Genomic DNA, 12,321 nt, shown 5'->3' with positions numbered 1-12,321 from the left:
GCATTTGTGTGGAGGCCATGTTTACTCTTCATGTCAGAGTTCATCGTGATTGTCTCTCGTACACGAAGAGTGTATTAACGCCTCCAGAGAAGGCCTTGACCACATGGTGATGATATCAAAGGAGTTTGGCTTGAAGTAATGTTACCAGGGAGGTAGCAATGGAGCCTGAAAGAATTGGATGATCCTCTAGGTGCAAACGAATGTACACCCTAGAGTTTTGCATATGATCTGAGACCCCTGTCTTTCGTCTAGTTCATAGTCTAGCCCGACTGTTTTCTCTGGGAAGTAGTGGACCTTAGGTTGGTGTTTTAGAACTTGAGCTTCAAGCACAGATTTATTTACTCTATAAAGTATAATTCATAACAAAATCAGAACATTTCATGTAAGCTTGCAAAGCGAATCCCTATTGATTAAAACATCTTTATTTAGCTATTGACATTAAAAAATAATTCTTGAAAATAATGCTTTCAATGATGAAGACCAAACAGTTTATTAGATTATTTAGTGGTTCACGGCAACAACAATCAGACTGATTACTGAACTAAACGGTTTGGTTTCGCTCGTGCTAAAATCCAAAACAAAGTTTCTATAAATAACAGTATGATTGCTGGAGCTTTGCTAGTACAGAAAATTAGATGCTCCTGTAAAAACACAAGTTTGAATATTCTATCTTCAGAAGAAAAAAATTCCAAAGTATCTCTCCCTGCACAGCAAACCACAGGAAATGAATTTGAAATGATAACTAGTTGTTAGCGACAAACCAAACAGCAGGCTCTCACATAAATGGTTTACTGCACGGTTTTCTACTGGCTCCGGCCTCTAGCACCGCGCGCTTACCGAGGGACATCCATCTTGTGAGCGACATTGCTATTGATTGTTTCAGCCCATGGGAGACCCCAGTCCCAGCCAAGGGCAAAATATGTCCAACATTTATGCAGTCATATGTACTTTCTCTGAATTTGTACGTTCTTCAATCAGCAGAAAGTAAGTGCAAGCTAGTAACTTGTTCGTGAAGGAAGACAGGAGTGGACGAGTGGGTCAGCCGCAGAAGACTTTCCATTCCTCCCTCCCCCCGTTCCATGCACTTACATCAGTCTGAAGACATTCTCGGCCAAACAGAAAATAAGTTCCTTCCAACAGAGATAAGCGACAATCGATTGGTGTTTTCCTACAAGACACCAGAAAGAACCTCAGAGTTGTATTTCTTTCAAAATGTCCGCTCACTGGTGTCTGCTCCCCGTTCCAATAACAACAATCGTTCTTCTAGGTATCAGACGGGGTTACACAAAAGTATTGAGAGGTTCTAGTGCTTGCTGGAGTTTTTCAGCCCTGTTTCTGCTTTCAAATGCTCTAGACCTTACTAAAGGTGGCGAAGCTTTCAATCAAAACCAAGCTTGCAGCCATGATGGAGACTATTCTGAGCATCACCTGCTCCTCAGCTTCCCAGTAGGTAGTCTGCACACAGGGATGCACTAAGTACTCGAGGGTCCGTCGAGCAGAATTTTACACATGTTATTGGATCTTGAAATAGATTTTTCTCCCCCGGAGTTTGCTTAGACAGCATTTAATTTTCCCATCGATTCAGACGCCAGAAATTCGCCGCGTACTTGACAGATATAAAGAAGGTAAACATAGGGAACTGGTGATCGTTTCAGATAAGTACTACAGTAACGAGCTTCCTTGCTGATCATTCCAGCTAAGGTTCTACACATTGCCTCTCCCTCTCTCCCACCTTTGATACTACTAGATGTAACACTACCAGAATCTTAATGTTTTAGGAAAAGAAAAGGAGTATTGCATAAATTTGTTCGTAAATAATCACATGCAAAGAATAGTACTACTTTTATAAATAATATAAATGAGGCCTTCATACTTAAAGTCATCACAATACGCATCTTCCTATTCGACTGGTGATACAAAAGGTATAAATTTTGAAAGAAAATACCTCTTTTTAAAGTTTCAGATCGTTTGCCATTAAATGAAATATTTGGAGACGTTTATATCACAGAGGCTTTAATAATATAATCTCAGAATTAAACAACAGTGTAATGTTTCCCATTGGATGTCAATGGCAGAGGTGTTAAGCTGCACAAAGTCACCAATATGCACAAAAAAATCAAATTTTGCCTGATGTGGATAAATTATTTTCAGCACATGTTTCTTTTTCTATAATCTAGGTGAGAAAATGTAAAGAAAATATTTCGCACCGATATCAGATGTAAACTGTGTTACGGAAGACTAGGTCTTTGGCACGGCTTTCAGTTGGATGTAGTCGCACCGTGTGAGGCTGATATTAGATGTTATCAGTCCTTTGCTGACGACCCTATTACTACCAGCACAACGTGCCATTTCCCGCTAAATGTCACTGTCGCACACCGGGCACAAAGGGCGGAAGGAGAAACAGGATCTGACCTCTGCCATACAGGAAATGAAGGGCGCTGGGCTTGCATTTCCAGAGCTGAGAGTGGACAGTCGCATTGGTTCGCCTTTACTCGTTCACAGATAGTCTCAATACCTCTCTCTCTTCTTCCCCCTCTCTCATAAAGTAGGTGTGAATGGTGGGAAAGACAGATTGGTGAGTGAAGGATAGTTTAAGTATAAACGCATAAAAGTCTTTGACGAGGACCACTCATCTTGTTTCGTGGCGAGGTCTTCCCTTCAGGTCCTGTCATATGAATAATGGACAACCGTCTGACAAACGTGTTTGGCACAAGAGGACTCCTGTTCAGATGACTGTTTCTGAAATTGTTTTGTTTGCGATGCCACAAGGAAGAATCCTAATCTTTGTGTTAAAAAACTGCGGGATATTTGCCTCCTGCCATTACTGCTCGTGCGACACAAACACGAGGATCGTCATCAGATGTAACACAGTGTTACCTTCTGAAATTTGACTGAAACTGAAGAAATACTTTGCAGTCGAGTCCCGCATTTGACGAGAATTTTCTCTATTTAAAGATAACCATAGATGGATTTGAATTAATTTTTTTTTTTTGTCTGGATATACTAGATTTTCTCAACTTCTAGTGGGTCTGCAAAATTTCAGTTAAGATGTGGAGGGAAGACACGTCAGGCAAAGACCCCAGCGTAGGTGTGGTGTTAGAGGTTTCGTTGAAATTAACCGGCAACACGAGGGGGTGTGTGTGTGAGAGAGAGATAAATCGCAGTAATATAATTTCTTCTCTCGGCCGCTTCAAAATTATTATTATGATGATTGACGATGGATGGTGAGGATGATTGATGGATAGTTAATAGCTGGTTGGCTGGAGGTTTCATGACTGATGGTGATGATGATGGTAGACGCATGTAGATTCAAACGTCCAATATATTCATATTTTGTGAATTACTGACTCCTACGGAATTACTGGCTGACTCCAGACGATGCCGAACTCCGAATGTTGTGTTCTTGTGAATCTCTCTGTGTTACCTAGTTATACAAATTGTCTCTTACTGTGTTGACTCTGTAGCTTACATCCCTTGTGAACGGTCGATGGCCTGAACAAGAGTTCTTTTTCTCTTCTCACTGTCATAAGTCGGTGTCTATTGTTAGCAGACTGGGTTACTATTCTCGTGCAGTATTTTGGGATCCTTTACAGATCATGTGACGGCTTGTGCACGCATTCAATGTCAGATTATGTCACATTAGTGTATGAAGTGCATCACCACATGTTCAGAAGAGAGATGTCAGACTTTCCAAGCTTCCAACCGTAAATGTCCCGGACCTCTTACCCCCTGACACACTGCATCTTTCAATTCCTTTGTCTATCCGCTCCTCCAATTAACCATTTCTAAAATAAATGTGTAAAAAATCTAGTTTACTAAAAATCACCGGTCAGTCATTATTTTTTATATATTTTTTATTGCCATGTGCATTGAAGAACATGGATATTTGTTTGTTTGTGTATCTGTCGGCAGTTACTGTCCATTCGGATTGGCACACTGCAGGGAAGTGCTGTGGACGATTTCTTGAGGCGCCTTCAGTCGAAGCTGTATGATGTCTCCAATAGAAACCTCGTCCCCAAGACAGACGTGGGCATCGACTGGGTCATGTGAGTACATGGTGTTGTCTTCCAGAAAATATTTCAAAATATGTGACTTTATTTCGCGATTGTATGAGTGTGCATGTGTGCGCGCATGCGTAAGTGAAAATAAGAGAGATGTGCTGTTATGTGTGTTTATGTGTTTGTCACATCCACATGGTCTGACACGTAAATAACGGACTTTGTACAGCTTTCCCGACCGGCACAACACAAAAATATCCATTCAAAGTGTGTTTAGACTTTAATGTCATTCTTGAGGTATCATGTAATGTCTTATGAAATACTAGCATAGCAGACAAGTCATTTCCTGAAAATGATTGATAAAACTGTTTTGTATTACCTTGTAAAACTTCCTTATTAAGTCTGAAGAATATTGACGACAAAGGCTTTTTCTAACAATCGAAGAAACATCGATTTAAAAGAAATTCGTGTTATGCCCCATTGTGAAATTTATTTTCCCAATGTGTATTGCAAGGTGGACATTTTTGTTTAGCATGATGATAAGTGAACTTGTTGGAACAGCCCATTGCTCGGTTGATAATATTTAAGGTTAATAGCTACTCCTGTCATCTGAGATCTTTTGAGTCTGGATGGATTGGACCTTGTATTGGGCCGATATGGTAATAATTATGTGAGAGATCGATTTGGTTTGGGCTGAAATAACAGGCGAACCGTAGAACAAGCAGTTTCTTTCAAAATGTTGATATATTTAATTTATTTATGACATTTTGCAATCGTAATGTGTCGTAATAGAGTTCAAACTGTCGGTCGTAAGTCGGGTTGTGAAGTCGTAATAGAGTTGACATTTATGTAGCGAAATATGTCCGTGACAAATATTTGAGTCGTAATCGGGAAGATATTAATAAAGAGGTTTTAGTCTATCACAAACATTTATTCCCAGGCACTCCACATAGGCATGTCCCTAACCTAGTTGACTGTCTAGTCAGGAATGCGATTATTTTGCTCACGCCTTTTAAACTGTGAGATATCTCTTGGGAGTCTCACTAATCCACACGCACCTTACGCTTGGTCATACACACTAGTGCACGCCCTCAGACACGTGACCACGGCCATAGCTTGTGGTATTCCCGACAGGCTACACTAACACTCTTTCGCCAACCGAAGAATTACGAAGGGTGCGGCTGCCCACCCCAGGGTGGCGGAGTCGTGTCTCCCTTCTACCAAACAGCCTGTAGTCGCAGGGTGCTGGTGTCTGTACAGTCAACGCCCTCTATGTCTCTCGAGGTCCTCACAGCCTCCATCTCGACTCTGCCTCAGTCTCAGGGAAGGTGGGGGAGGCGGGTGATCATTTAGTACTATGGCTATCTGACTGACCAGTCGACTGTGTGCCGCATTTTATTTAGACAAACTTTCGCCTTCTGGACACCTAGGACCTTGAAGACAAACTGTACATTACGATAGGGAGTCAAACGAAACGTAGCGGTCATCGAGCAAATGCAAGTTAGGTGTCTGCTATGTTTTATTTGACTGTTTCTTACAGTTTCAAGTCAGCAGTCGGAGAGTACGAGGACACCGGTAACTTTAAGAACAAACCTACACGCGCACAGTTTTACAAGAGGGACAATTAGATATTATATTTTGTGGACCAGCTATGTGTCATATAGGTTAGGGTTAGGGTTAATATTCTGTTATTTTACATCTTTTCTTGAAATTTGCATTTGAAAAATACTTTGGTCGACTCACATTGTGTAGGATAGTATTTTGAGGAAAAGAATAGCCAGCTGCTGTAGCATATGTCTCGTGTTCTGTAATTTTGTTGGCGTTTCTCACCTGCTACTTATTTACGGCTATGGAATCAGGTGTGTGTGTGCCTGTGAGATTGCGAGTGAGCGAGAAAATAGGCGCACGTGCAAATGAGTGTGTGAGAGAGTCTGAGTCAACTATAAATAAATTTGGAGCTGGAAGGGATTTCATTCATGCACTGTTGTACCAGAAGATGAAACGGTAGAGTTCTATTGTTCCTACGCTGTTGCAAGAAAATAAATAATATTTATGATATATATATATAATTTTATTTTTCCTTTTCCCTACTTTCGCTTCTGAATTAATTTTTTCTTACTCCCTGAATAAGAATAAAAAGCATTTATCAAATCTCACACTGACAGCTAAGTAACATCATAAAATTTGATATTCGGGTATCAAGGACGAAGAAAATGAGTATCAGAGAGCTAGAAGCCAGGCAGCAAGTAATTTAATGGAGACAAAACATAGCCATCAACAGTTACAGTGTCAAATAACATTTGGGGCAAAACATTTCCCTCCTTTTACCCTTTCTCAGTGGACTGTGTTCTAGAGGGAACACTAGCCATCTTAATAAAATTACCGATTTATGCAGTATCTATTCATCAAAGAATCACAGTACCCTACTAAAGCTTTCATGCTTACAAGAGCTGGCATTGAGGGTTGTGACAGAGACACCATTCAGTGGTTGTTCATAAAGGCACCCCCGGGGTAGGAGGATACCTACGAGATCACACCATTCATGAACCCTCGGTCGACCGTGACGCTCGTTTTGCTTTCCACCGTCTCATCGCTGAACACCAGTTGATGAAATCATCGCTCTCATTAATCTGATTAAGGTTTGGCAGCTTTCCAAGCCACTGTTGTTGTCTCCCTGACTTTATTCGACTTGCTGACATAAGAGTTCTCCGGGACTGGCTTAGGAGATGGGGAGAGCCTCAGCAATCAATAACTTCTGGTGGTCTAAAAATTATTTCCCTTAATTATACAAAGTTTTGTTTTGTTTTGTTTTTCTTCTCTGTTTCTTTATTCTTCTGTTCTTTGTTCTTTTTCGCACTTTCATCTTCTTCCCTTATTTTTTTTTTTTGATTTCACAGAGAACCAAGAATTCGATGACATAATAGGATCTTGGAGTACTTCTTGTTGTTAGCTTCGCCTGAAATTACTTTTCTTGAATGCTTATCTCGAAAACAACATCGTTTGGCAGTCTTGCATACCACCACCATCTGAATTTTGAACTCACCTTGTCGACAGATATTATTGGACTAAATGTATTTAGTTTTCACACATTTAGGTGAGCTACAGTCTGTGCTCGGTGCCGTTTTCGAGTTCCTCCATTCACAGGGCAGACAACTCTGAACAGGTGCGAGAAACTTGTTTTACTTGATTACCGCACGTGGATCTTCTCATAGCATGAGGTGTACGAAGGGTTGTCTACGCCTAACATGGTCTCTACCATCGGATTCTTGGTCTTCAATGAATCAAGTCTTGTGGTTGTGTTCGCGTTCCTTTGTCATCTTTTCTTCTTCTCCTTCTTCGTTTAGTCGAGTTTTCCATATTTTAGTTTTTCTGTTTTAGTCGCCTATAATTTGAAGTTCATGAGTTTACGTTTCCATGCAACTTAGGGTAAAAAGTTGATCTCTCTTTCTCTTTATTTGTGATGTTTGAGCACGATCGAAAGCGCACTCATGTAAAAGAAAACCTATTTAAGCGGAACGAACAAATGACTGACCTGGGATTGGTGATGGCAGCCATGATGGATGAGGCCGTTATGTCCAGTCACTTAGCATGAAGCACCGCCATGGGTGCTCGGCTTACAAATAGGTGTCCTACTGGATGACTGGGAGTCCTACTTTGCCTCGTGCAACTTGAGACCGAAATTACAACCAATATTTATCTTATAATTTTTGTAATGAATGTAACAGAAGGTTTCGGCGCTCACGTGCACTCACTGTAGTAGGTGAACCGAAGGTTTCAAGTATTGCTTGGTAAGAAACTCTGTCTTATGAAACACATTCTGAAATATCTGTTATCATCATAGTTATTTTTCTTTTTTGAGACGGGTAGGATATTAAATTATATTTCTTTTTTTTTTTTTTTTTTTTTTTTGCTAATTATTATTATTCTTTTGCTTCTTTAAACATGAATGCACGTGTTCGTATGTTACAGAAATCGGGATTTTTAATTTGCTTTAATACGTCATAGGAAAAATAGTTTTTTTCATAATTCTCATTAACTTGCTTATTTTCGTTATTTCAGAAAAGGACGACTAGATGCCTATCTGGGGGACTATCCCATTTTGGATTATGCACGCGCTCACCTCGCGCCTTCCTGCGAGCTCAAACTCATCTCCAAGATTTTTGGCGATGATCAGTATGGTCTTGGTCTTCCAAAGAACTCTCCTCTTAAAGTCAGTATCCAGACAGTCCAGCACCTGAATAGTGCATGAATGCAGCCGTGCTTAGTGGGTTATGTCAATAATGAATTTAATGTTTGTTGGTGATCCCTGAAAACTGCTCTGTGATTATTTTCGAGGTCATCCTTAGTTTTTGTCAAACAGATTAATAGTCCCTACTGCCTCTTGGGTGATATCTTATACTCACATCTTCATTCTTGAAAGTGATTCTATCAGATGTCAGGTTTTTGATAAAGTGTCGCAGTGCCTTTTGAACATATTCTCTCAGGATTAGATAACACGCTTTCGCACTTTTAACTAAACAATTATTTTGTATTTATTTCTCTTTGGTTTTTGTTTTTTCTTTTTTAATGCGTTTGCAAATGCAATTATGCAGATATGAATGGTTGCCGTTTCAGTGCTTCTTTCTCGTTGCCAGGCAGCCCTGAGCAAAAAGATCCAGGAGTACCACGAGACTGGCTACGTGGACGACCTCAAGGATGTGCATTTCGCCGACGCCCACTGCTTCAAGAAGCGCATCTCCGAGGAGGACTCCAAGCTGGAGGTTGGCCACCATGCCGGCCTCTTCGTCATGTTGTGTGTGGGCTTCGGTGTGGGGCTCTTAACTCTGGCCCTCGAGTATGTCATCTTCAAGTGGCTGGTGCCCTTCATCAGGGAAGCCCCGAGCACCAGCATTTGGAAGAGCGTCCACCTGATGTTTTTCAGCCAGGTAAGGCTCTTCTGTGCGCTGAGTGTAAGGTACAGTGAACTAACCCTATCAGATGAACACCTACTATGATCTGCATTCAAGCATTCGACCTCGACTTTGATGGAGGACTCGACATGGAATGGATAGGAACCCATGGGGTGATAGGGCAAAATAAATTTACTGTATTCATTCATCAAGATTTAAATCTTCCTCTGAATATCTATTGTATGTGAAGTAGCAAGTGTTTTCAGTGTTGTCCATAGGATTGTTAATACCATGGGAATCCACGGGAAACGTCGTGGGATGGGACGGGATGGGAAATTGCCATGGACGGATGACGGGATAGAAAAATATGTCCCATGGACAACCCTGGAATATACTCTGCCAACCGTTTACACTTACATCTTCGCTTACTTAACAACATGACCCCACAGTGGGGTTAAACATAATAAAGGCTACATCTGTGGTATATCATTATATAAAATTATGTAATTTTGAGTAAAAATATCTTCCATTAATATGCTCACTTTTTTACGAACCCCATTTCATTTTTACAGATTTACTCTACATTTTCTCTAGGATATCCTAAAGACTATAGCGAAACAGTCGTATATTTTGTAATTTAGGGGACTTTGTATTCTCTTGCTTTGCATTATTGATATCCTTTCAACACTACAGTTCAGGCTGTGACTTCAGTAACTAGTTTACTCTTTTTCTTATCATTCCTCCACTGAGAATGTTTATCGAATTTCACAGGGACTTACGAACAATTATCTTTAATAATCTCTTCACATAGGGTGTTAAATTTAAAGACTGATATCGAAATACTTAATAAGGGTTCAGACCTTCCTTCCTCCTTCACTTCCTCTCTTTTTTTTTAATTCCTTCTATCCTATATTCTTCTTTTTTTAAATTTGTTTGGAAGAAATTTTACCTTTGAAAAGAATGATAAAAACGAACAACCCTAAGCTCAAACTTTCGTGGATGCTTTTGAATCTAGAAATGTCCTATCTTAAAATTAAAAAATAATAATAATCGAGAATAGTGTTTACCTCAAATATTAAAAATATTAGATTAGTAATTGTGGAATCTGTTTTTAATATAAAGAAATATTTAAAAAATACTATATTGTTGTGCTGATCTTTGGCAGTGTAGCATCTCTCGTTGAAACAGTGTTTTGTTTACGTGTAGTTGGTGTAGTGTACAAACACTGACAGTAAAATCGTCTGATGATGCTACATCCTGTCACGTGATGACCTAATAGGTAGTTAGAAAGGCTCAGTCCTTCTGACTCGTACCCAGGCCAGACAGGAACTACAAAACCCCATCTCGGTGCCAGCATGCAAATCAAAACTCCACAAATATAAAATAAACTGCTTTTGGCCTCGATTTGAGAAACCACTAGAGATCTCAATGTGAGGGACCGCCAGAGGTCTCCCTGCAACTTCCGCTTCCCTCGTTGACGGTCATCTTCTCCTCAGTCTTACGACAGGCAACGGGAGGTCACTGGCCCGTCATAATTGTCTTTTCTTGATCTCTCGAAAATCTTTCCCGTGTTCGTGCAATGGCTTTCTTGATTTACTGTCTCCTGGCAACAGCCAAGGCTGTTTTGATGGTTTCCTTAATGATGCGCTTTACAGTGTGGAAGCTACATTTCTTTGGGAAGCTACAGCCATAAAAAGACTTCTCTCCCATTTTATGTCAAGCTGATAGTAGCCTGACTGCTCCTTGGCTATATCTTGAGCGTCCAGAACTCCAATCCTTCAAAGACCTTAACCCTTGGGACCCAAGAAACTCCAAGTTTTCAAAGTACGCATTTAGTAAAATTACTAATGTTTAAATTAACTTTGAAACTGCTTTGAATAAAAACTATTCACTTATAAAATTTATTATTTAATCACTTGAGCCAAAAAAGAAGTTGCAGGAAAGACAAGCAGATATCTTTCATCGGTGGGACCTTCACATTGTCGGTCTTCTCTTTATTTTCTAATACATCAAAATGAGAAATTCTTCACCAAGGACTCTTGTATTTTTTTATTATTGAAAACAAAGTCCGACCGAGTTAATGCCAACGATTGTCTTGTCGTGGTTAAAATTCATTTCTTAAGGGGATTGAAAATATTTTGCTTGCGTTCTACTTTCGATCCCCTTGTTTATAGTTGCAAATAAATATTTCTCCCAGAGCAGAAAGCGATTGAATGATGTCCGTTTTTTCGCAAGTTGTCTTCTTCTTGCCAGTAGGGGGCGCATCATATCGACCGGGTAAAAAAAAAAAAAAGGTGTTGGGGGGTGAGATAATGAAATCGGCGCGAACCAGCGCCATCGACCACAACGGTTTCCCTGTGGCAGAGTTCAGAATTTGTTTGTGCCCGAAAGAATGATGGCTGTATCAAACCCTCGGCACTGAACCCGCTAGTTTCTCCTTTGGGGACAGGAGGAAAAAGAGAAGAGGAAGACAACAAAGAAATAAATAAATAAACTGCTGGTAAAATGCATGTCTTTCTTCTTTTGAAAGTCCTCGGGATTATCTTGAATTTCCAACATAGTGTTCGCCGTGCAGCGGTCAATAAAGGAATTTTGATATTAAGATAACACCACACCAAACACTTTTAGTAAACTTACAGATGCAATATGTCCCGCATCATCAAATGGTCTCCTATTGTACTACTTCAAAGAAAGATTCAGATCAGCATCTCGACGAGTATAAAGGCCTTAACATCGCTGATCCTGAAAGTACTGAAGAAAATAATTAAATCACTGGTCACTGGTGGCCAAAAAATAGCTGGTGTTATGAATCATTTGTCTGACTGCTGCCAGCACAAGCAAGAGAGATGTTAGAACATTATTCAGTAAGAACCAGAGAGAGAACTATTATCCAGTGGTATCTTCGACAGAAAACTTCGCTGGACACTCAGGCCATCTCTGGAAAGTATATGCCATGAAGGACAAGAACAGCTTGAATGTATTGTATAAATGCTCTGAAAGACTGTTGCTAGTTTAACATTTTTTTTAATTCACAAGTATATTGGTCGCATGACTCCAAATGTTAGAGTGAGCTTTTAACGAAACTCTTTTCTATCCATCTCTGTCTGTCTGTGTGTGCTGTCTGTCTGTCTGTCTGTCTGTCTGTCTGTCTGTCTGTCTGTCTGTCTGTCTGTCTGTCTGTCTGTCTGTCTGTCTGTCTGTCCACAGCGCCTACACCGCATCATCACAAGCGTGGAGTTGGTGTCTCCGCACGACTCCGCTCGTGAGATGCTTGGCATTATGCGCAACAGAGACTTTGCCAGACTCTTCCAGAAAAGTACCATCAGGGTGAGCTGCAGTGATGGCTTTCCATGATTTTTAAATATCGCTCAGAACCATTGACATCTTTAATACTTATTTTCTTTCTAACCGACAAAAGTAGTGACTTTTACTAC

At 40.2% G+C, this 12,321-nt stretch overlaps 1 protein-coding gene across 5 annotated transcripts in view; it reads left to right on the top strand.

Annotated features, from left to right (window-relative positions):
- LOC112573775 (glutamate receptor ionotropic, NMDA 3A-like) overlaps positions 1 to 12,321 on the top strand; it is an 84,629-nt gene that overhangs the window by 65,166 nt on the left and 7,142 nt on the right. For all 5 annotated transcript variants that reach the window (XM_025254373.1, XM_025254371.1, XM_025254372.1 and 2 more), the window contains 4 exons: positions 3,913 to 4,046; positions 8,058 to 8,208; positions 8,633 to 8,923; positions 12,095 to 12,214. In XM_025254373.1, coding sequence (XP_025110158.1) covers positions 3,913 to 4,046; positions 8,058 to 8,208; positions 8,633 to 8,923; positions 12,095 to 12,214 — 696 coding nt within the window. The remainder of the gene's footprint in view (positions 1 to 3,912; positions 4,047 to 8,057; positions 8,209 to 8,632; positions 8,924 to 12,094; positions 12,215 to 12,321) is intronic.

Source organism: Pomacea canaliculata, linkage group LG10 (genome assembly GCF_003073045.1).
Source record: "Pomacea canaliculata isolate SZHN2017 linkage group LG10, ASM307304v1, whole genome shotgun sequence".
Lineage (NCBI taxonomy): Eukaryota > Metazoa > Mollusca > Gastropoda > Architaenioglossa > Ampullariidae > Pomacea > Pomacea canaliculata.
Note: the sequence above shows the minus strand (reverse complement) of the source record. Positions and strands in the feature narration are given on the sequence as shown.